At 38.3% G+C, this 24,577-nt stretch overlaps 1 protein-coding gene across 2 annotated transcripts in view; it reads left to right on the forward strand.

Annotated features, from left to right (window-relative positions):
• The first annotated feature begins 1,209 nt into the window (after nt 1–1,209).
• The window catches only part of snw1 (SNW domain containing 1), a 23,603-nt gene continuing 235 nt past the window's right edge, over nt 1,210–24,577 (forward strand). Inside the window, exons 1-15 of one of the 2 annotated variants that reach the window (XM_077511272.1) lie at nt 1,210–1,413; nt 19,386–19,496; nt 19,818–19,971; nt 20,114–20,275; nt 20,431–20,526; nt 20,719–20,825; nt 21,088–21,192; nt 21,274–21,343; nt 21,459–21,524; nt 21,617–21,733; nt 22,344–22,485; nt 22,596–22,704; nt 22,786–22,903; nt 23,044–23,207; nt 24,473–24,577. The exon at nt 24,473–24,577 is cut by the window's right edge and continues 235 nt beyond it. In XM_077511272.1, the coding sequence (XP_077367398.1) occupies nt 19,483–19,496; nt 19,818–19,971; nt 20,114–20,275; nt 20,431–20,526; nt 20,719–20,825; nt 21,088–21,192; nt 21,274–21,343; nt 21,459–21,524; nt 21,617–21,733; nt 22,344–22,485; nt 22,596–22,704; nt 22,786–22,903; nt 23,044–23,207; nt 24,473–24,577 (1,529 nt within the window). In that variant the 5' untranslated portion in view covers nt 1,210–1,413; nt 19,386–19,482. The remainder of the gene's footprint in view (nt 1,414–19,385; nt 19,497–19,817; nt 19,972–20,113; nt 20,276–20,430; nt 20,527–20,718; nt 20,826–21,087; nt 21,193–21,273; nt 21,344–21,458; nt 21,525–21,616; nt 21,734–22,343; nt 22,486–22,595; nt 22,705–22,785; nt 22,904–23,043; nt 23,208–24,472) is intronic. The other variant, XM_077511273.1, reaches the window with a different exon arrangement.

The following is a 24,577-nucleotide window of genomic DNA, read 5'->3' on the forward strand; positions in this document are numbered from 1 at the left end:
GTTATAAGGACGCTAATACTTGTCATATCTACTTTTGTTGACAGTAATTGAATATGTGACATATTTAACACGTATATGTCGGTCTATGATTAAAAATAATAATAATAATTAGGGATGGGCGAGTATCGATACCAGGTATCGGTATCGGGCCGATACCAGCCTTTTCTCAAGTACTCGAGTACTCGTGACGCAGACGAGTACAAGCGACCGATGGCAGAAGACGTTAAGTGAGTCCTCCTTGCCTGTAAGTGGCGCTAGCTTGCAGCAGTTTTTCACCAAAACTTCACCGGTTTGGAAATACTTCAAAATTGTGAATCTTAAACTACAAGACCATTTTTGTGTTTTATTTTGAGCGTTAAGACTATTGAATAGTGACTGTGCTGTTTTTTTTTCTTTTGGTTAAAATTAAAGGAAATATATTTGTTTAAAAATATCTTTTAGTGATTTTTTTTTATTTGTCAAAATGTACTACTGGTATCGGCAGTTGGTATCGGTATCGGTGAGTCTGAGTATCGGTATCGGTCTGAAAAAAAGTGGTATCGAACATCCCTAATAATAATAATAATAATAATAATAATAATAATAATAATAATAATAATAATAATTAAACAAAATGTAACTTTAATTTGCGTGTAAAATAATGACATCCAGGACGATACAAGTTGCATTGCTCAACTGAGGACTGCTTGTGAAATTACAATTTTTATATATTATATTAAATATTATATATACAATTTTGTTTTAACTTTACAAAATCATCTCGCGGGCCGGATTAAACCCCTTTACGGGCCTGATCCGGCCCGCGGGGCCGTATGTTTGACACCCCTGGTGTATACAGTACGCTGCCATAGTTTGTGTACGAAATTTAACTAAATTGAAATGTTCGTGTACTTATGTCGTTTTCTGTCTGTCTGTCTGTCTCATTACGTTTGGTTGAGTCCACTTTTGCTCGTCAACCGGTTTCTTGTGTCAACTCCCTCAGCCACCTGTGTCTTGTCCAGGTGTTTCTCGTTGTCTCATCAGTTTGTGTGTATTTCTCTGCTTTCTTTCAGTCCTTGTTGGTTCGTCGTTCTACTCGACGCCATGTTTCCTGTTGGTGCTGGTTACACCTATTCTAGTGTTTATCTACACTGTATCATGTTGTTTATACTTTTGTGTATTCAGAATTTTTGCTCATTCCGAAATGGAAAGATTTGTTTTCATTTCAACGAGTCATGTGAGAGTGAGCATTTGCTTGTTAGCCGGATTATGCAAAAACTACCCAAGAGGAAATTACAAATACTTGAGTCCCTTCTGCGATGGAGTAAACTCATACATCAAGAAGCGCGACAGAGTTCATAAACGGCAGGGGGTGTCATAAATACAGCTGTATATTCACAACCAAGAGCTTCAGTTCACCAAGGCATGAGACTGGTAAGTATGTGATGTTATTCTAATGCGCGAGGAAGCATTATTTATTGCTTTGTGCTAATGATGAACAATAAGACAAATGACGAGCAGCCTTTCACGTGCCCTCTAGTGGGAAATAATTTGTAAATAAATTTTGTAGATTCTAGATTGCGGTATTACTATCTAGGGCTGCTCGATTATGGAAAAAAATAATAGTCACGATTATTTTGGCAATAATTGAAATCATGATTATACAAAAGATTATTTTTTTTGGTACAAAACAAGAAAATGTTTTCACATTTAAAATATTAAGACCAATTAAAATAATAGAATTTACCTTTTGGACCAAACAGATTTTTTTTTTTATAATAATATTTATTATTATTATTATTATTATTATTATTATTATTTATTTATGTTGGCAAAAACTTGAAGTGCACTGTGTAGTAGAATGATCATTTATTTTTTGTAACAAAACAAGAAAATGTTTAAAAGTAAAAAAATATACATATAGAAAAAAAACTATATATATATATATATATATATATATATATATATATATATATATATATATATATGACAAATAAAATTCTTTGAAACACTAATGAAAATTCCTTTTGGATGAGAAAAAAATTATTAAATTTGTTATTTTAATATTAAAAAAATGGTTTAAATGTATACATTGAAACACCTAAAAAATTAGTATATATATAAATATATAAATTATTTTTACGATTATGCATATTTTGTAATTCTGGAGTGTAATAATTGTAATAGAATTCCGATTAATTGCAGAGCCCTATCACTATCCTGCTTACACTACATCCAGTATTCAGAGTTTTGTCGTGATAGCTTGATTGATTCTGTCGTTGCTCAAAATGTATGATAGCTGTTATATGAGCCCACAAATGATAAATGTGTATGACTGGCTTCTGGTCCGGTTCTAGGCACCACAGATTCTGACATAATCCCCACGCTGGACACTATTTAACTGTAAAGATGTAAAAAAAAAAAAAAATCCCAATTTGTGCTTGCCTTTCATAGGCGGCAGTGAATCCAGCCCATTCTTTTCAACCCGCGGCAAACTATGTAAACATTTGTGAAGTTTTAATTCCTTTTTCCTGTCAAGGGTTTTTTTGTGTGTCTTCAGGCTACCTTTCATTGTTTGCCCTTAGGATGCTTACACCTACAGTAGATCCAGATTATTTTTATGATCCACCCCCAAAGTGAAACCAAATCTCAGATTTTCTTTGAGGGAACTGTTGAGGGGCAATTTTGAGCAGTTAATTATAGTTTGGATGACTGGCAGCAGAGGATGTGGATGAGAAATGTGCTGCCCGGCGATAAAGATGGTTGGCTCAATTTTTGCTCCCTTCATTGTCTGCTTAATGACTGCCGGTTGCTGATTGTTGCATTACTGTCTGTTATCTCTTATTAGACAGACTACATTACATTGAAAAGATGTGTTATCTTAATGAAGAGATAATAATTATAGATTGTGTATGCAGATTTGCTGTAATTGCTATTTGCTATAGTTGTTGAAACATTGAAGTATATAAACTGACAGTGGTTTCATTTGTGTGAGTGAGTGGCTGAATGCTGCACAACACACTTCTGCAAAAGTTTCAATTAGTGTACTGGAAAGATAAGCAAATACAGTGGTAGTAAAAACTTCAATACCCATTAATTAAATTCTTTAAACTGTGGGGACCGAAAGAGGGACATATTATGGAAAATTAACTTTGTTGTTAGTACACAAAGGTCGGGTCTCTGCAGTGCCTGCCCTCCCATCAAGTGTGAAATTACACAAGTAAAATTTTTTTTGTTATCTACGTGTTTCAGAAAATGTGCCTGTGAGCAAGCCTTTCTGCATTGCCACCCCGCTGTTATGTAGCGCTGGAGCTGATTTACATAATAATAATAAATAATGACTACCTTCACAATAGAGTTTCGCTGCCAATGACTTGGCAGCAAAAGCAAAGTTTCAGAGCGAAATAAGCACTTTAAAGCGGCTGCTGAAGCATGTCAGAGGGAAAAGACAAGCAGAGTTAGCACAGATTAGCATTATTTTACAATATCATGAGCTTTACTCTGATAATGTCGGAGATAGTGATGTGTCGGTCGCGAACGAGCTGGTACGAAGAATACCTATGTCGCTCTCTCTTTTTCACGTATGAAGCGAGGTTTGACAGTGTCTCAGTCTGCCGTGCTCGGAGAGGGAGGGGGAGGAGGAAGGGGTGGGGGAGGTGGCACTGCACGGGAGCACATGCTCCGCCTCGTCTGCGCAGCCGCAAACAGAGAGAGACAGGAGGAGGAGAAAACAGGAGAGGAAAGGACGACACACAAACGCGGTTTGTACAAGATGAACCAAAATTTGGAGACATTTTAATTGATTAAAGTCAGATAAGAGAAGGAGCCAGATCAGCCCATCCAAGTTGTTGTTTTTTTGTTTTTGTTTTTTTTGTTTTTTTAATGCAAATTTAAAATAAAGTAAGGTCTTTTATCCTAATGTTTGTTTTGGTCGGCTGCTGCTGTTGCAGTTAAATTACTACTCACTATTTTTTTTTTTTTGTTATTTTGATTGTTGTTGGTTTTCATTTTGTTTCTTGTTTATTGTATAGAGCCTATTAATTTGTTCAATAAAATGAGGGGAAAAAATCATTTTCTTTGCTTGATAATTGTTGCTCTTTGCAGTCAGTAGAGTGCAATATTTAGTTCACCTAGTAATTTATCAAAATGTATTGGATATATATATATATATATATATATATATATATATATATATATATATATATATATATATATATATATATATATATATATATATATATATATATATATATATATATTTTATTTTTTTGTGTTTGTGTGCGTTTGCGTGTGTGCGTTGTATGGTAAATATTTGTATATTTGTAAATGTATGGTAAATATTTAAAAGAAAAGTTAAAAGAGCCGTTTGAGAGCCGATCCAAATGAATCGGCTCACCAAAAAGAGCCGAAAATTCCATTACTAGTCGGATATGTGAGCTTCATTGCTACAAAGTGTAAAAAAAAAAAAAGAATGCTACCAAAGGCATCAGTGAAATCCAAACCCCTGTTTGTCATTTTTAGCAGGTCGCAATAAATGGTAATGTAAGAATGTGCTAAATTTATGTATGATGTCAGTGAACTAGGGTGTCCCGATGCTTGAGGGCTTATGAAGAGGAGGAGAACTGGATGCATTGAGGAATTTGAAGCAGAGAAGAGAGCAAGCTATCCAAAGCAATTCCTTTACAATCAAATGAAGTCAAGCCAAATAATATTTTCAACTTCACCAGTAATGAAGTGTGTTCTTGACATTTACAGTAAATTCCCTCTGTGTCGTACTGGGGGGTCTGCGGACTGTCAGCTTTCTATCGACTTTCCGTTCGTACTGCAGCAGCCACTTTCAACTCTAATCAATAGACCCTAATGTCTCTATTATAATCCTCACTAGAATTTAGATTCCATTGATCAGCAGCCCTTTAGTTTTTAGAGTGTTGAGCTTCGTGAGAAACAACAAGGAAATTTTTATGTACCAGTAAACAGAAAAAAAAATAAAAAATCAGGCAGTAATAGAACTGTGTGGGAAAGCCTGTTCATTTTTCAGATTCAAGCTTCAGAAATAGAAGAGGCAAGAAAAGGCATCACGTCGATCAAAACTTGTTTTGTACATGAAATGCACCTGAGCTTTGGGGGCTCCATGCTACTGGTGTTTTGTTTTGTTTTGTTTTATTTTTTATTTTTTTAAGCGATTGCCTCAGTAAGCATTGACAAGTATCTCATTTCCTTGTTAAGTTCAGTGAAGTAAAAAAAAAAGTACCAGCTCTGACTTGATAAATGTATCTGTGTTCTTACCATTATGCAACAATATGGATTGTTGATAGTATATTTCTTTATGCCAGTGCTTCTCAAATAGTGGGGCGCCCCAGGGGGGAGCGAGGCTCCATCAAGGGGGGTGCGTTTGACCTCGGGGAACATGCTTTTTTATTTATTTATTAGTATTTATTTTATTTTATTTTTATTTTTTTACTGTCCTAGAATAAATTGCAATTGCGCCTCCACTACATTAGGGGGCAGTGGAGCTCTCATTATTGGCAGAGTGTGCACAGGGAGCATTCGCTCGGTGGTGTAGGGGTTTTGTTTGCACTGAGCATGCGCGCTTTGCACGCAGCAAAAAAAAAAAAAAAACCAGCACAAATTATTTTATATTTTTGTTTTGCAGGTTAAAGTTGTTGTTTTTTTTATATTCTGTTCATGAGTTAATGTTGTTGATCAGTTTGAATGCATTATTATTTAGCATAAAAAAAAAACATCTAAATACGTCTTTGGGACACTTAAAACATTAAAAAAAAAAACATAAGTAATTGGGAGCAAATGAGTTCAATGTAAAAATGACTGATAAAATTAACACTAGTCAGGACAGACTAGTCTTTCTCAGTCCATGTATTTTTTTTTTCTCGAGGCTTTGCATCATAGCACTTGCTAAAAATATGGCCATCCATTGACAACAGGAAGAGACGAACGTACCCTAGTCTCTGTGGACTTTAGATGTTCTTCCTGTGCTTGATTCATCTTTATCGGGGTCACAAATGTGCCCAAAGAAACCAAAAAGAAATGTAAGGGACCCAATCACAACGGGCCTTAGCAAGACTTAGCCTAAATACGGGGTAAAAAAAAATGAGGTAATGTGACTGTTGTCAACAATGGCCCCGCTTTTGGCTGGCGACCGCTCCAGCTCACCCTAGTAAGAACAAGCTACGTTAAAGAAAAAGATAAAGGAGAATTGCTCCTGGTGTTGAGCAAGGTAGCTGGAAAGTCTCATTTGTTTGACAGTCATAATTTTAAGTCATCATTAGAACTCCAGGGCGAATATGTGAATACAGGAAATGATCTTGTTTCCTAATGTGCTCCATCAGCAAAAGCCACTTCCTGTGTCTCTTCTCTTCTTACTGCACCGATCTACCTATCACCTAGAGGGCTGTAATTAATGAAGCCACTCAACCTCTTCCTCTTATCCACAGGTAACTGTGGGAAACATTAGAAAATGAAATTAGAGCAAAACATAATGGAACAGGAAAAAAAAAACACTCAGCCTGGTGAGTACGAATATCAATTATCAAGAATTCTCAGACCACATCAATGGCCCTTATCATGTGGCGTATTTGTTAAAGAAACTCTGAAGGATTTTCATAACAAATCAATTTCAAACCCACTCAGACACCCTCAGACAAAAATCCTGACAAATAAATTCAGCAATGCTGTTAATGCACAATATGGCTCAAAATCGCAGAGTAGCTTCTTTCGGATTTCGAATCAGCAGCTCATTTGCATCTTAAAATGAAGGGGCCTTCCACAGAGATGTCCAAATTCCGGATGGAGAGGATCGCTTGATTTTCAATGAGGTGTGAAATAAGTCGATGTTAAGCTTGAGAGGCAGTCGGTTTGGGTTATCGCCTTATCGTCTGCTTATAACAATGTCAACAGCTTCCTGAGGATTGGCAGTCCTCATGACGGTCGTTTACCAGCCATTCCTGGGCAACAATAACTCTCCAGGGACATATGAGACACCCCACACTTTAATAATTTAGAACTGAAGAAGCATTTTGGATTAAATGTGAAAAATCTTTAACAAACGAGAATGGTCCACTTGACTGGATTCAACCTTTGTAAAGAAGAAGCGTTTGTAACATTTGAAAGAGTCCAAAGTTAAAAATCAAAACAGCCCCCTTAGTCCACTTATTGATCTCAGCTGCATGGGCCTTATCACGCAGAGTGGTCAGAATAACAAACATCAAATATACTTTACACTTTCTTTTTTTTTTTTTTTTTTTTTTTTTTTAAGGCTACGTTGAATGACAAAAATGTTGAATTATTGTCATTGTATTGTTGTTAATGTTTTATGTTTATTTGTTATTTTTATTTATTTATTATTAATTAATTTATTTATTTATTTATTTTTATTTTTATTTTATTTTATTTTATTTTTTTCGAAAAATTGCACACTGGGATTTAGCCCGGATGATTTACCATGGGCTGAACTGTAATGTACCATAATGCGCATCTTAAGCCACCAACACGACCACATGAAAATTTTAAAATATTTGAAAAAAAAAAAAATCAGATATACAACAAATTCTCACCTGGAACTATTTATAACAAATTTAATCGGTCGTCAATCTGTTGACTGTTTTTTTTTTTTGTGTGTGTGTTATTGCTATAGCTAATGCTAAATGTTATCTTGGTTGTCAGTTCAACGGTGCTAAACAAGCTAATACACTCACGATTTTCTAACTTTTTTTTGCCCGGTCCTAAAGACCGAGCATAAACAATAGGTTGGCGAAATCCACCGGGATTTGTAACTCAAGTCTCAAAGCCAGTGTCATGTTTCGGTTTTGGGGGGTTGGGTTTGGTTTAGTTTTGGGTGTTTTTGTTGTTTTTTTCTGTTTCTGTCTCCCCGTATGTGTTGATAATTAGTGCCCTCTGCCTGCTGTGTTTCCCAGGTGTCTTGTTAGTGTCTCGTTAGTGTTGCATTTAATGAGTGGTGTTTGTTCACGTGTCGTGGGAGCATTGTCTTGACTTGTCTTGTCTTGTCCAGTTGAGGTGTGCTAAGCTGGATTGATCGCTACTACGTCTGGTCCAGTTTCTCTACGTCTGGTCCAGTTTCTCTACGTCTGGTCCAGTTTCTCTACGTCTGGTCCAGTTTGTCTACGTCTGGTCCAGTTTGTCTACGTCTGGTCAAGTTTGTCTACGTCTGGTCAAGTTTGTCTACGTCTGGTCAAGTTTGTCTACGTCTGGTCCAGTTTGTCTACGTCTGGTCCAGTTTGTCTACGTCTGGTCCAGTTTGTCTACGTCTGGTCCAGTTTTTCTACGTCTGGCCCAGTTTTTCTACGTCTGGCCCAGTTTTTCTACGTCTGGCCAAGTTTTTCTACGTCTGGCCAAGTTTTTCTACGTCTGGCCAAGTTTTTCTACGTCTGGCCAAGTTTTTCTACGTCTGGCCAAGTTTTTCTACGTCTGGCCAAGTTTTTCTACGTCTGGCCAAGTTTTTCTACGTCTGGCCAAGTTTCTCTACGTCTGGTCAAGTTTCTCTACGTCTGGTCAAGTTTCTCTACGTCTGGTCAAGTTTCTCTACGTCTGGTCAAGTTTCTCTACGTCTGGTCAAGTTTCTCTACGTCTGGTCAAGTTTCTCTACGTCTGGTCAAGTTTCTCTACGTCTGGCCAAGTTTTTCTACGTCTGGCCAAGTTTTTCTACGTCTGGCCAAGTTTTTCTACGTCTGGCCAAGTTTTTCTACGTCTGGCCAAGTTTTTCTACGTCTGGCCAAGTTTCTCTACGTCTGGTCAAGTTTCTCTACGTCTGGTCAAGTTTCTCTACGTCTGGTCAAGTTTCTCTACGTCTGGTCAAGTTTCTCTACGTCTGGTCAAGTTTCTCTACGTCTGGTCAAGTTTCTCTACGTCTGGCCAAGTTTCTCTACGTCTGGCCAAGTTTCTCTACGTCTGGCCAAGTTGTCTCACCTCCAAGCCCAGTGTCTCTTTCGTCCTACCAAGTCTGTCCTGCCAAGTCTGTCCACGTCCTGTCGTCTGTCCTGCCAAGTCTGTCCACATTCAGTCCAGTCATCATGGCAAGTCTTCTCACGTTCCATCCAGTCTTTTATATAGTCACTGCAAATAAAGTTCCTTATATTGTCCTTCCTGTTTGTCTCACTGCCGTATTTCTCCGCCTTTTGGGTCCATCCACCACATCCATACCCCATATATGTAACACCCAGGACTGTCTCAGTTAAAACGAGACGTATAGTCACCCTAGTCAACAAATATAGTTATTACAGTCTTGTGAATTACTGCTTCCGTGTCAGGTAAACTATTAACTGATGACTGAAGCGACCAATGATTTCCTCCCAACCAACCGGAAAGACCGACTCTTGTATTATTTTCGCTATCTCCCAAACAAGCTACTTCACCCAACCTTGTAATCAGGCATTGTAGCTGCTCATTTCCTCTTCTTTCTTCTTCTTCCTCCGATCTATCTTTCTCTAGCAGCGTTCAGGTCTGACGTTAATTACAGGGATGAGCGTGCAATGCTACTTATTGCTTTAGCATCAAATGTGGAGTCTGATGAAGTGTTTTATTACTTATTAAGGCCAGAACGTCAAAGTGTGATTACTTCTCGTACACACTGTTAGTTTACTGTCATTATCTGCAGCATACCTTTTAGAGGAGTGTTGTACCTCAAACAATCTGTGTTGCTGAAGGCAATGAAGTTGAGACTTATAACTTTGGGGTTGTTTTTTTGTGTACATGGCATGTTATATGATTATAAGTCAGAAGCAATAACTACATGCATTAATTGCGCATTGTGCTCAGAAAAAAATAGAAAGCTAGATGTAGTTCTGAGTAGAACAACCCAAAGGGGATTAAGACTTGTCACATGAATGAAAGATGGATGGAGACATTCATAAGAGAAATTTGTGCTGTGCGGTGCATCAATCTAAATTCTTTACTCCGAAATGACAGAAGGGTCTATAATCCTTCCTCTCTAGCCCGAGGCCTAAAAATCACCTGCCATGTACAAAGTCACCGTCCATCCCAAAGGAAAACACTCATTACAGGCTGCCTTACGTTCCACTGCATCTCTGGCCATAACCTTGAAACACCGCTCACTCTGCCAAAAACACTTCAATCCAGCACGGGTAGCGGGTTCAGTTGAGTCAATGTCAAGTGGTTTCTATTCCCCCAAAAAGACAGACGTAGTTTTGTGAACGCGACACGGGTGAGCATGGGTCACATGGGAACATAAAGTGGTTGTGTTCGCATCTGATGGAAGTCAATGGAATCAGACATCACAAGCAATGAGAACATGCTGGAAAGGTTCCTGATCCTGAAGACATGAGGGTTGTTTTTTTTGTTTTTTGTTTTTCGGGATGTTCTGATAGTTATTAGCATTTGAAAAAGCATCAATCCATCAGTTTTCTATACAGCTTGCCCTGGCCAGTTGAAGTTGTTTTTGTTGTTTTGATCGCTGGTCTGCATCAAAATGTAAACAAGAATGACGTAAATATTCACTTTAAAATATGTTTGTTAGTTTGGACTGTATACCTCATGCTTTTTTTTTTTGTTGCCCTTTTTGTAAATAATCCCGCCCTCCTTCTTCCTCTTTTTTTTTTCTTCTTTTTTTTTTTCCAACTGACTCCTACTCCCCTGTCATGCCTCCATTCTTCACTTCGCTTGGGTCCACATTTTGCCTCCATGGCAACATCTTGAATAGTTATGGTTTAAAACTTCAAAACTGAAATCACATGTTTGTGATTTTGATTGATTAGCAAAACAGATTTCCATACTTGACATGCTATTTTGTTGCCAAGCAGAATTCAAATGGCATAATCACGTGTCCCAACATTGGTGTACAATATGCCATTCATGGATGCCGCACAAACAAATTACTCAAAAAAATAATAATAAAAAAAAAGTACTAAAAGGATCTTGCATATTATTCACTACAAAAGTGCACTAAATGAAGAACTGCATCTTATAGGTCCCTGCCCTTAACAACTCTGAGGTGGAATGATTTTCAAATCAGCTGGATGCTGTTTTGCAGGTCTTCAAAAATTTACTTGTTTGGGTCTACATAGTGTACCTTTAACCGTATATTTTACATTTAGTCAAGTGTTCAGTTTACCAACTCCACTATGTTAATTTATTCAAAATGTGTTTCACATTATTCAGATATTTGTATGATAATAATAATAATAATAATGAAGTCTCAGATTGTGTTACCACATTTGATATGACTTTCCACAGTTCAGCAGCGCTGACCCCTAATATGAAATCTAATCTGCAACCTCATTTGTAATGGAAATGCTGCACAATTTAGCCAGTGACGTCTATGGAGACAAATCACACAAGAGTAAGCTAATTTCATTCCTTGTATTTTTCTGTCATGCATGACTACTTCACAGTGGTGAGCCATATGATGGAATGCATGGACTGTGATCTTTCCGAGTCCCCTGTTACCTGGACCCAGATTGGTAGTGCCTGGGTTGTTGTATGCAGGAATATTCTTATTACAATTTACTTTCATACAGTGCTGCTCACCCACTGAGAGTGAGATAAAAACCAAGGGTGACACAGTTGCGGCAGTTCCATTTGGGGTTTGACTAGGAATGAATTGTAAATGAGTTGGCAGCAAACAAAAGAAAAATCAATCCTGACATGTCTGATGTTAAAAAACATGGACCCACATTATGATGGTAGATGCTGTATGCTCTCTCCATCTGGCTGTACACAATTTTGGCAAAACAATATACAACACAACCACAGTCGCTTTTTCTCATATTCAAATTTTGAACTATACAGTGTACTTGTTGCTTTGCCTCAACCAAAAAAAAAAAAAAAAATGTAGAAATAGAAACATGTTTGTTTTGCATCGAAACTTACCTCTGCCGTTGTGGAATGGAATTTATTCTTGTAGTTTTCACACTGTGAATGTTCAATTTTCACATTACCATGGATTACCATAACATTCATAATTGCCAATGAACCACACATCATTATACTTTACATTTCCACAACTGCATAGCAACTGAGTACATTATCACATTATCTAGGAACATAGTAACTACATAAAACATGGCAACCCAAGAGGCTAATACATCATCACATACTCATCAAAAGGAACATAGCAACTGCATAAGCATAATACATATATAACACAATTGAACCCCTGACCTGCAAAAGCATAATAACTTGTAAAGGACATAGTAACTGGAAACTGCATAAGTATAATACATCCATAACACAATTCACCCCATGACCTGAAAAAGCATAATAACTTATACGGGACATAGTAACTGCATGAGTATAATACATCCATAACACAACTGACCCCATGACCTGCAAAAGCATAATAACTTATACGGGACATAGTAACTGCATGAGTTTAATACATCCATAACACAATGACCCCATGACCTGCAAAAGCATAATAACTTATACGGGACATAGTAACTGCATGAGTATAATACATCCATAACACAATGACCCCATGACCTGCAAAAACATAGAAACTTGTAAGGGACATAGTAACTGGCAACTGCATAAGTATAATACATCCATAACACAATGACCCCCCTGACCTGCATAATCATAATCGCTTATAAGGGACATGGTAACTGCATAATCATAATACATCCATAACACAATTGACCCATGACCTGCAAAAGCATAATAACTTATACGGGACATAGTAACCGCATAAGCATAATACATCCATAACACAATGACCCCCCTCACCTGCATAATTATAATCGCTTATCAGGGACATAGTAACTTCATAAGCATAAGACACCAACATCATAACACAATTACCCCAAGAACACGCAGTTGTTGTGCATGCAAGCTTTGTTTCTTTACAGCGTGGCATTGACAACTTCAGGCCTGGCATTACATCATTGTCAGTTGTTTTTCAAGGTTTTGTGTGAACACGGATGTTGTTGTCCTCAAAAGTTTTCAAAAACCTAAAAGAAACATTTTTTTTGGACTCTCATGCTCTAAATAGAGATGTGTGGATTTGATGGTGGGACGCCTCAGGTTTGCATGGAGATGAAAGCACAGGGGTTTGTGCCCACCCCACCAAAAAAATAAAAAACAAAGTCGTGTTGTGGCTTGGGGCTGCAGTCGGAATGGCAGCTTCCAAAAGGCGACAGGCAGGAATCTTTGCATATAGCTATTGTGTTTGCCTGTGATTGACTTAGTTGCCTTGAGTAAACACTCCATCAGTTTCTATCTTCAGATGTCCTCTTCACACAGATCAAATGTGAGGTGAGCGACCCTTCCAATCAGATCTATTAACAGATACAACAAAAATGTAGTTCAACCGAGTGAGCCCCGCGTGCCGTATCGACTGCTCCAACTCAGTTACGTTACGTTTATTGAACGCGAAACGGGGCAGAAAATGAGGTAGCGCGTGTTCAAATCCTTCGCCTGACTTCGAGGACTCAAATTTGGAGCGATTCGTATCTGCGCTGCTGGAAGACGCTCGCTATCAGCATCCCTCATCGAGCAACGGCCTCCGGAGATTAGGAGGTGTGCGACGTCGCTTCTCCTTCCGGCGATGCCGTGACGTCCTTTTCCCCGCTCTCAAGGTCGCAGCAGAATTCAGAGCTGCGGTTTGTAGCGATGAAAGGCATGAACACAGCATGAAACGGGCTTTATCTACTGTAAGCACACGCGGCAGGCCCGAGTAATTACATCAAAGTGAAGTTCATGTATGAGCATTTTGAATAAGCCTGGCTGCGTATTTACCCTCACATCGAGCTCTCAAAGGACAACAAAGCCATTTTAAGTTAATTCATTAATCACTTCTGGTCCAGCGATTTGAACTCTCATGTTGATGGTGTTGAACCACCTTGAATGCACTATTCGGGTTGGATAAAGTCCAAAACCCAGAGGTGAAAATAATATGTCAGACAGCTCGCTTGCTGATGCAAAGCGGCCCCGACCGGCCAGCGCTGGCTCTATCAAGCGTAGACTGCTAATGCTTTCTCCTGCTCTCACACAGCCTCGCACTCAAACGCACCCACACTAAAGAAGCATACGCATGCATACAAAGATACAGCATCATGCAGATGATGCAGTGTCTTTTTCATGCAAATTAGATTCCGTGTTGTATATGCAAATACTGGCAGGTATCTTGTGAAAGCAGAATGGATTGGGATTTCCTGTCAATCAGAGAGGCCATATTTATGTGTTTCTGCCATCTAGTGGCCAAAACAGAACCTATAGAGCATCATGAAAGGAGACATCAAATTGACTTTTCATTGAGTGTCCGCCTATTTCTGAAAATTTGTCTGAGTTAGTCTTTCTGCACTTCCAGCCGGATTAATTCACATCATATCCGCCCCCACCTATAGTTTCTCTGCCCATGACATGATCAGCTGGGCTGGGCAAAGATCCAGAGCAACATTTAACGCATTCATTGCCAGACCAGCAAAAAAATGCATCATTTGACGTCTTTTTACGTCAATGGCAGTGAATGAGTTAAACATGGTAAAAATCAATGAAGCAATTATAAATTGTTGATATAATGTACAGCAGGGATGTCCGAACTTTTTCCTCTGAGGGCCACATACAGAAAAATAGAAAGCTGCAAGGGCCACTTTGATTATTTTTTTTAGTTATTTATTAACACATTCATTGCCAGACCAGAAGAAAAAAAAATGCATCATTTGACGTTTTTTTCCGTCAATGACAGTGAATGAGTTAAGGACAGCCAAAGTCTGGACACCGGATTACAATGTCTCAAACATTCTGGCACTATCATTGAGAAGCTATTGCAGTAAATCCCTGATGAGCAGAGCTACATTGAGTCTTTTTTTTCTTTAATAAACAGATTAGCGTTAGCAAACAGGGTTAGCTTGTGATAAGTGGCACTCACTTGATTGCTTTGTGAAGTTGTTGATGTGGGAGTGGTGGGGGTGTGTCATTGTGGCACATAGTCTTGTGAATGAAGTAGGCTCCTGTGCACTTTGGGCCCTTCTCCAAATAGGCCTAGTGTTGAATGACTAACATTTTTTTTTTCAGTCAACACTATTGTGCTGAACGTCAAGTCGACAACATAATTGATTTTTTTTATTTTTTTTTATTTTTCAATGCAGTCCAGCAGTCCCCAAACTTGATGCGGCATGTTTTCATGTAAAGACATTTTGACAGACCATCATAGAAACGAATAAAAACCAAAATATAACTCAGCATATTTCACTTTAAAGGGAGAGTGTGTATTATTTAGCGCCATCTAATGATGAACTAATAATTTATTCATTTTAAAAACCCACAATTAATTCCAATAATGCTTGTTTACCTCAGCTTTGCTCTTGCTAGCTTAGCATTAGCCACTCCAGCTAGTTCTCGCTAACTACTCTTGTCGCTCCCACTAGCTCCTGATCGCCATGCTGTTTGCTTGCTCGCTCAAATAATAATTGGTCTCACATCAGAATTGTTGCATGCGATAAGTTCACCACTAGATGGCGCTAAATAATAGAGATTGTCCTTGTAAGAGCTGACCTTGTGTTGTTAAGAGCAACATTATAGACCGGCTCAAAGAAATTCAGCAAATCTTTTGTGTTTCTATTATACTATTCTTACTTTTTCTAAACTGTTTCCATATTTGCATGCCTTAAGTCCACTGACGTTAATGTCGTAAAGTTTTAGCAACACGAGTGTCATGTTGTTGGTGTGTGTCATATCATACAAATTCAATTATGCATAATGTTTTTGTTCGCACACAGTTGTTGTCCACACATAACATTTGACAATGAAAATGGAGCTTCACATTGCGACGCTGCCCTTCCTCTTTACCTCCATTCCCAAAGTCCCGCTGGTCATAAATCTTTCAAGACTAGCAGAGATCGGTCTAGCTGAAACTCCCTATGCGGAGCTAGCTAGCTGCTGTTCCCATTTTTTAGTACTCTCAGACCCGTGCCGACGTATGAAACCTGTGTCGCCTTACTGGTGTCAAAAAATTCGTCAGAGACGTGTAAAACACGCGATTAGTTGACTTCCAGCACTAAATGTCGATAAGAGTCGTAAAGTTTTGCTAGCTCAAACCTCTGTCTGTTTAGATTGACAGGGCAGTTTGATGACACAAGAAAAGTAGATTGTTGTTGTTACTTGACTCAAATCTTGCTCAGCACCTACAGTTCTTGACCCTCCCTATAAATTGAACGCTCCATTTGCGGAGAATTTTGATCGTAAAAATTGTCCCTGACTTTTAGTGACCTTGTTTGGCTCGCTTCCTCTGGACTCCATCCTGGTGCTGGCAGAGGGGGAGTCATTCAAGCCGGCAGGGTCTCTGGTCCAGGAGCACCGGATTAGAGTACAAACCCTGCCCACTTTTTTATAGGCGAGTTTAAAGGACAAAAAACGCACTTTGTGACTTGGTTTGGTGGTGCTCGTGTTTTTTGGGTCAAATCTATGTATTCTCAATAAAATATCAACACAAGACAAATATCGCCTACTGCAATGCTCCATGTCTGTTTGTTTCCGTTCCATTTGGTCTTTGTGTAGAAACTGAACAGCTGCGCAGCACAAAGCTTCTGACGTTCGCCGCATAACCATGTTTGACAGGAAGGAAAAACGTAGCACGCGTACGGTAAGGAAGCATTATGAGATCATCGCATCAGGTGAAAGACTGCAGTGCGACACGTAATGAGGAACGTGTCACTGTGGGATTGCATCACTTGCTTCAACATGCCGTGCCTCTTGTAATAAGCGTTCGCTCCACTAGCTCAGTTTCTACGTATATGTGAGGTGTTTATGGTTATTATGCATGAATGTGAACGTGTATGTGATTTCACCAGCCTGGAAACTGCCTGCTGGCCCACTTGGAGTTGTTTTCATTTCCTATTTGATCCCCATGAGTGGCTACAAGGCTCCAGCTCGCTCTTCTCGCCTTTTCTCGGCGCTTACCTGTTAATAATCCTGACATGAATCATTTTTGACAGAGCTTATCTTGGAAACAATCGAATTGGCAAAGAAGTGAAGTTTCATTTCATTTCCACAGCTCACGCAAATGATGAGTTTATCATGAAGCCGTGTGGGTGTTTACTCAAGTGTTTACTGGGAGTATGAGCAGAAAGACCAAAATTTGTAGATTGGAATGTACATTAGCTTATACATCAACTCGGTCTATTATGGTATGTATGTTTCATGACACAAAGGAATATTTTACACTGAACATCAAACTCATCTATTAGTTAATTTAAAACACAGTATAATGATGAAAATTGCATTTGTGGAATATGAATAAAGCAGCAAAATCCACCTGTTTCGTCCATCTCCTGGCAGCCATTTTATTTGTTTTTTTATTATTATTGTTTACATTTATCAAACATAGATGAATAATACAAATACCAGTCAATACAATTTACATGAATCCCATAGGGGAAAAAAATACATTAAAAACAGAAAAAAACATAAATAATAACCCTCAATTATGTTTACTTATTATTTATTTATGTATTTATTTATTTATTCATAATAATTCTGCACAGACATTAATGATCAAATTACATTTATAGTTCGTTACAAATTTAAGAGACGTAAAATAATTGTCAATTTCAATCATAAATCATTAGAATAAAGTTTTCAAGTTTAGGCATTTACATTTATGGATATAAATTTTTCCCAACAAAACATACAAATTAACCAAAGTTATGGCAGCCATTTTGCCACTTGCTGAAAACATCACACTTGCTCAAGGGTCAGGTGACGACCTATCACGGCTCAGCTTGTCACATGACCAAACTTAGAAAACAGGTGAGCTGTGATTGGTCCGTGATGTCTTTTTCAGTCAACAGCAAGCGGCAAAATGTCCGCCCCATGAAATGAAAACAAAAAAAAAAGGTGCATTTTGTTGCTTAATTCAAATTCTACAAACACAATGTTAATCAGAATGTCATATGTAGACTTTGGGGATTTTTTGGGGACGACTTCCCATTTAAAAAAAAAACAAGATAATCATTTCAAAAATGTATATTCATCCCAAAGAACACATACCAGTCTGAAAATGGCGCTCCGTTTCCCGAGGTGTCTCAAAACACTCCATCAGTCATGCAAGTTAAATAGTATTAAGACCGCTTAATGCCTCTTAAGTGGAGCTACTGTGGGTGCAGACAAGGGGAAGGCAATGTCATTTAGGCAGAGATGTATTAATGAAGACGGTGATGGAAATGATGCCGGTGATGATGATCCCCAAGACTAGATCTAATTCATTCATGATTCGAGCACGCCTACGATACGTGCACAGAGACAATAGCGGTCACAATGATGGTGAGAACCACAGTTTCATCTATTAAATGGGTATGGATGAGAAGTAATTCCCCACAATTAGATTCATTGTCCTGTGAAGACTCTGCCACAGCACAATGAATAATATACCTTGACATGTCCTTTTCGTTTCCACCACATTAATAATTGAAATTTGCTGTTAAATATTTACTGAAGAGAAAAGGCCACAGTCATTCTAAAATTTGACAAATTAGCTGCATGGTGGGCAGAAAGTGAAGTGTGGAAGTGTTCGAACTGCACATTTTCAATCAATAATGTGCATAAGATTCATCTATTTTATAGACTGCTTGTCCTCATGAGCTGCAGTATAATCACATATAGCAAATTTGTTGTTGTGCTAACTTTAAAAAAAACAAAAAACAAAACATGAGCTTCTGGTGTCCAAAATCATTTGCCGAATCTGGAAAACAAACAAACAAACAAATCCAAGAGAGCTAATTTAGCTTTTATTGTTGTTGTTGTTGTTTGTTTGTTTTATTACTCAGTTCACAATGTTAGCAAAGCTAAAGCTAGCAGTAGTGTTTAGTCAAGGCTTTCAAGTTCCAAACACTAACAGAAGCACGAACTACCATTTATAACTTAGGTGAAATTTTAATCATTTATATCCAGCAGTCTTTCGTCCGCACTTTCATAGCGTCAGTCTGGGCTCTTTTGGTGTTATTAAGAGGTCACTGAAGTCCCTACTGAAGACCCATTTTTAAATCTCACCATTTGCCATTCTTAGCTAGCACTATTTCTTACAATATGCGCTTCTAATCAATACAAGCACAAAGCACGTTAATAAAATGGGAAGTGTGCAAGGAGCTTTTTGAGCTTTTACCAGTGTTTTTTTTCTTTTTTCTTTTTTTTTTGCACGTCTGCACTTGTTTTTCCACCTGTGAAAACTGATTAAATCAAAGTACTGTAATGTACGACTGTATGTAATGGGACACCATATTATTGTTTTTCCTGTCACCATACGTCACTCACTATACGTTGCAGATATGGCAAGATAAACAAAGATATATTTTTAATAAATAAATTTCAAACAATTAGGTAAAACTGGATAGTTTTGGAATGGTGGTATGATACCACCATAATATCACTGTGATAACCCAAATACCAAATGGCGTAACAGTGTAGTTGCTCTCTTTCACCAGCAGGTGTGAGTGTTTCAACTGAATGGATGCTAGTTGCCACAGTAACTACCAACGAAGAAGAAAGCGGAAGTAGGTTGCTCAGGAAGACGAGAGCAAGATGTCTCTGGTGAGGTAAGCATCGCGGCAAGGCCTTTTGTGTGTTTAGTTGATGCCATTTTGAACAAAATGCATTTTCTGTGTGTTGTATCAAATCGACGCAGCGCGTACGAAATTTTCAAGTGATTCGATGCGTCATTGGTAACCACATACGAACTGCTGTTAGTTTTGTTTCAATCGCGAGGCTAACGATAGCATAGCAGGCCGTCATGTTTACGATATAAGTCACCGACGCGGCATGTTATATTTGTAAATATTTCATCATTTACATGAGCTACATTTTTTTTTAGCACAAGATCCAAGTAACTTCGATATTATATCTTATTTTGTGTGTAGCTTTTTACCGGCGCCCACTCAGCTGTCACAAGACCAGCTTGAAGCAGAGGACAGACTTCGTGCCCAAAAGTCGTTCTCAACTGCCTTGGTTGCTTCCCGAAGAGAACCACCACCTTACGGACATAGAAATGGATGGGTGCCTCGCGTTCTTGAGGTAAGGATCAAGATTCACTATATGGGTTGATTAAAAAACAAGTAATTGTGCATTTAAACCATTAAAAAGACCCACACAGATCAATATTATCTGTTTGTGGAAGTTCAGTTGCTCTGTGTTAATGTTTTTTTTTTCCCTTTAGGACTTTGGAGATGGGGGAGCTTTTCCAGAGATCCATGTGGCTCAGTTTCCTCTGGAGATGGGTCGGCAAAAGAAAACCTCCAATGCGTTAACCATGCAGGTGGATGCGGAGGGAAAAGTCAAATACGACGCCATCGCAAGACAAGGACAAAGCAAGGAAAAGGTCTCTAGACAAAATGCAAACTTTTTGCAAACGCACAATTAAAAAATACAAACCCAGAGATGAAAAGAGTTAGGCTTGACTTACTTGTTTTTCAGTAAGAAAATGCATGGCAAAATGTATTTATGGTCATTTTTTGTGCGTTTTCGTTATTGTAGGTGATCTTCAGTAAATATACAGATCTACTTCCAAAAGAGGTTATGAATGACGAGACCCCAGAATTGAGGAAGCCTGATGAAGAAGCTGTTCAAGAGGTAAAATATTAAGTTGTTAAAGAAAATACTTTTACTTTTATGACACCGACCGAAGACACTGTACATCAGAACACGCTAGTGTAATGCTAATGCAGCAGTTAAATCATAATTATATGAATTCATAATGTCCATTCTTATAAAGTAGTGAAACGACACGTGTTGACATTTTGATTTTGTGTGTCATTCTTTTAGCTTACTGAGAAGACTCGTGCTGCCCTCAGCAAGCAGGTGTCACAAAAGATCGCCGCTGCCATGCCTGTGCGAGCAGCAGACAAACAAGCCCCAGCACAGTACATCAGGTATCAAAATGATTCTCATATGGGAAAGAAGTTTGAATGTGTAAAACGTGTAATGCATCAAAAATATACACTCCTGTAAAACTTAATTAGGTGGCAGGCCCGTCCAGAGTTTGGCCAATCAGAAGACAAAAAGACACCATAAATATATAGATGTCATTTTTAACTGCTCATCAGCATGTAGTTTCAAGAATGCAATAATAATGATGTAAATCGAACATTTCCTCGTCTCTAAATTAGTTACCTACTTCTGTCTGTCCATCAGGTACACCCCGTCCCAGCAGGGAGTGGCTTTCAACTCTGGAGCCAAACAAAGAGTCATCCGCATGGTGGAAATGCAGAAAGACCCCATGGAACCGCCGCGTTTTAAGTAATCATTGCCATCTCAGTAACTGCTTTTGAACAATCTTCTTAATCTTGGAAAATTTGATTAAGAAGAAACGTGTTACAGGATCAACAAGAAGATTCCCCGTGGACCTCCGTCGCCGCCAGCACCTGTCATGCATTCGCCAAGCAGAAAGGTACTGTTGGAATTTCAGCGAGTGCTCGGTATCATAGTCACTCTCTATTTGAAACAAAATGAATTGAGTTTTCAGTTTGTCAAATAAACGTTTCTTTCCTCCTTTTTGTTTTTAGATGACAGTGAAGGAACAGCAGGAGTGGAAGATTCCTCCGTGCATCTCCAACTGGAAGAACGCTAAGGTAATGTACCACCAAATTCATATTTGTATTATTAAATGTCTCACCCTCTGCCTCTTTGTTGACTGGTCACTGTTTGTTGTCTTTTGTTTCAGGGTTACACCATCCCTCTAGACAAGCGTCTTGCGGCTGACGGCAGGGGGCTGCAAACAGTTCACATCAATGAAAACTTCGCCAAGCTGGCTGAGGCGCTCTACATCGCTGATAGAAAAGTAATCTTACGCATGGGCCTTTTAAATCATTCGCTGACAATCTTGTAATGGTTGTATTTTGGGTTCAGAGATTTCTTTTATTTTAAATATTTACGTGGAATATGTCCACATATTTCATGTTCACAATCTTACTCGAAATTGTCAGTCTCAGGGGTTTGGCTAATATGTGCAACATGAATTCACATGTAAAACGAAACATATGGTGTTCCACAGAGTTCCATTCTGGGATTTTTTTAGTTTTCATTGTATCTGCTGCTCCTAGGTTCCAGTTTAAGAAAACAGCAGTGGTTGTTTTCAAGTGCTCTATAAATATAGATTTGAGCAATTTTTGTTCAGCACACTTGAGCTATCTAGCAAAACTACAACACTTCCTTAAGCGGCATAGGAATACAAGAGCACAACACTTAGTGAATTCAAGGTGAAGATAGCCAGATTTGATGAAAAATAAACCTTACACGTCTTGAATTTGAAAGTGAAAAAAAAAAAATGGGTGGGCAAACATGGACAAAGAAAACTAGTTGGGGTTCGGTACCTCCACTGATACAGATGTTATATTATTACAGTATATGGACTTTGACATGTTTACATGAAATCTGGGTTGTGTTTATAGGCCCGAGAGGCGGTGGAGATGCGAGCCCAGGTGGAGAAGAAGATGGCCCAGAAGGAGAAAGAAAAGAAAGAGGAGAAACTTAGGGAGTTGGCCCAAATGGCCCGAGATCGCCGAGCAGGAATTAAAAGTCACGGGGACAAAGGTGGGATGTGTACCTACCAGGAGCACCCAAGTTGTATTTCTGGATCTTTTAAAACGTTCAAATCCTTTTTTTTTTTTCTTTAAGATGTTCTGTTTCTCTTCTATGTTGAGGTCAAGGTGGCGAGGACGGCGAGTCACGGGAGCGTGACGAGATCCGCCACGACAGAAGGAAGGAGAGACAACACGACAGAAACATTTCCAGGGCCGCTCCCGATAAAAGGTCCACCTTCACTCGTCGATATAGAAACTTGGATTTCACATGCAATCACAAATTCATATTCTTTTTTTTTTTTTATTCCAGATCCAAACTGCAGAGGGACCAGGACCGAGACATTAGTGAACTCATCGCTCTGGGTGTGCCCAACCCTCGAACCTCCAGCGAGGCCCAGTATGACCAGCGACTTTTCAACCAGAGTAAAGTGAGTGTCAAAACTGAAATCCTATTATTGATTTTTGCTCTGCCTTCCAGCATATTAGAATCAGTTTGAAAGACGCTGTTTTTATTTTTTATTTTTTTAAGCCTGAGGCGTCTTAAGTCATCTTTCCTCGTCTCTCCCAGGGAATGGATAGCGGCTTTGCCGGCGGTGAGGACGAGACGTACAACGTGTACGACCAGCCTTTCCGCGGCAGCAGAGACATGGCCTCCAACATCTACCGACCCAGCAAAGCCAGCGACAAGGACGCCTACGCTGATGACTTTGACACACTCATGCAAAACAACAGGTATTTGGAAATTATGTAAATGAGTTTTGCAACAGTAATGATTGCAAACTATGACTTTAATTTGTTCTATGACCAATATCGTAACTTAATCTATTTATCAAATCAGTATTCCCATTTGAAATGAATTGGAAGGTCGTTAATCTGTTACAGCACTAGAAATAAAGTTTTTTTGTTTTTGTTTTTTTTTCCTACGAGAAATAGCAATTTTAAATATATATATATATATATATATATATATATGTGTGTGTGTGTGTGTATTAGGGGTATCGGGCGATAAAATATTTTTAGCGTGAATAGTTAACTCACGATTAATCACACATTTTGCATCTGCTCTAAATGTACAATAAAATAAATAAAATATAAAATAAATATTATAAAAATAAATATATGCATAAAATATTTTTTCCAAGTTTTTATCCTCTTAACATAAGTGTAAAAAAATGTTAAATATAAATATGGCCACATCTTTTAGTCATTGGTCCAGTAATTTCATAAAATTGCGTTAAAATTAAAAAGATGTACTGTACCATAAAAACGAGTGTGATGTTGATTTGTGTTGAGTTCATTTTTCTGCCACTAGATGGCAGCTCAGCGCATTTTTCCTTTCATATTAAGAGCTATCTAATCTTTAACATAAAGTAACTTGTGAAATTCCGCACATTTTTAAAATTATAAAATACAACTTGACACCACTCTCAACAAATATATGCATTATTATAAAATTTATTACTGCTAAATTTTGATAAAAATGTGTCGGCTGTGTTGTGACTGGAATTCTCCCAGTACAGGAAATGTCCCAAAAAATAATAATAATAATAATAATAATAATAATGGTGTTAAATGAACTTTAATGCAGTAATTTTGACACCCCTAAAATATAGGTCTAATTATAAAGCACATTATAAAGAAATAGAATTTTATTAAAGTGTGATCGGCCTAAAAGTCACACATCCACATCTGTACATATTTAGTTTGGTGGCATGTATAACACATGCTCTAATTCCTGCAGTCGCACTAATTACAAAACTAATTTTTCATTTTAAGGGAGTCGCTTTATCAGATGAGCTTAACTCATAGTATGGTTTAATGTGATAAGCTCAGGCATGCAGAAACGGGCTTAGAGGGGACAATTATATTTCAAAGCTCTGATTCTATCGCTAGCTTGGAAGTTTTAGTTTGAAAACTTGAAAGTGTATCTTCGCAGGACCGCAAATGCTTCCCGCAAACAAATTTTGTAAAGTGAAAATCGCGGTTCGCTATTTCAGGTTTGTTCCCGACAAGGAGTTCTCGGGTGCTGATCATGGGCAGAGGCGCGAGGGGCCCGTCCAGTTCGAGGAGGACCCCTTCGGTCTGGACAAATTCTTGGAGGA

This window comes from Festucalex cinctus, chromosome 21, assembly GCF_051991245.1.
Source record: "Festucalex cinctus isolate MCC-2025b chromosome 21, RoL_Fcin_1.0, whole genome shotgun sequence".
Lineage (NCBI taxonomy): Eukaryota > Metazoa > Chordata > Actinopteri > Syngnathiformes > Syngnathidae > Festucalex > Festucalex cinctus.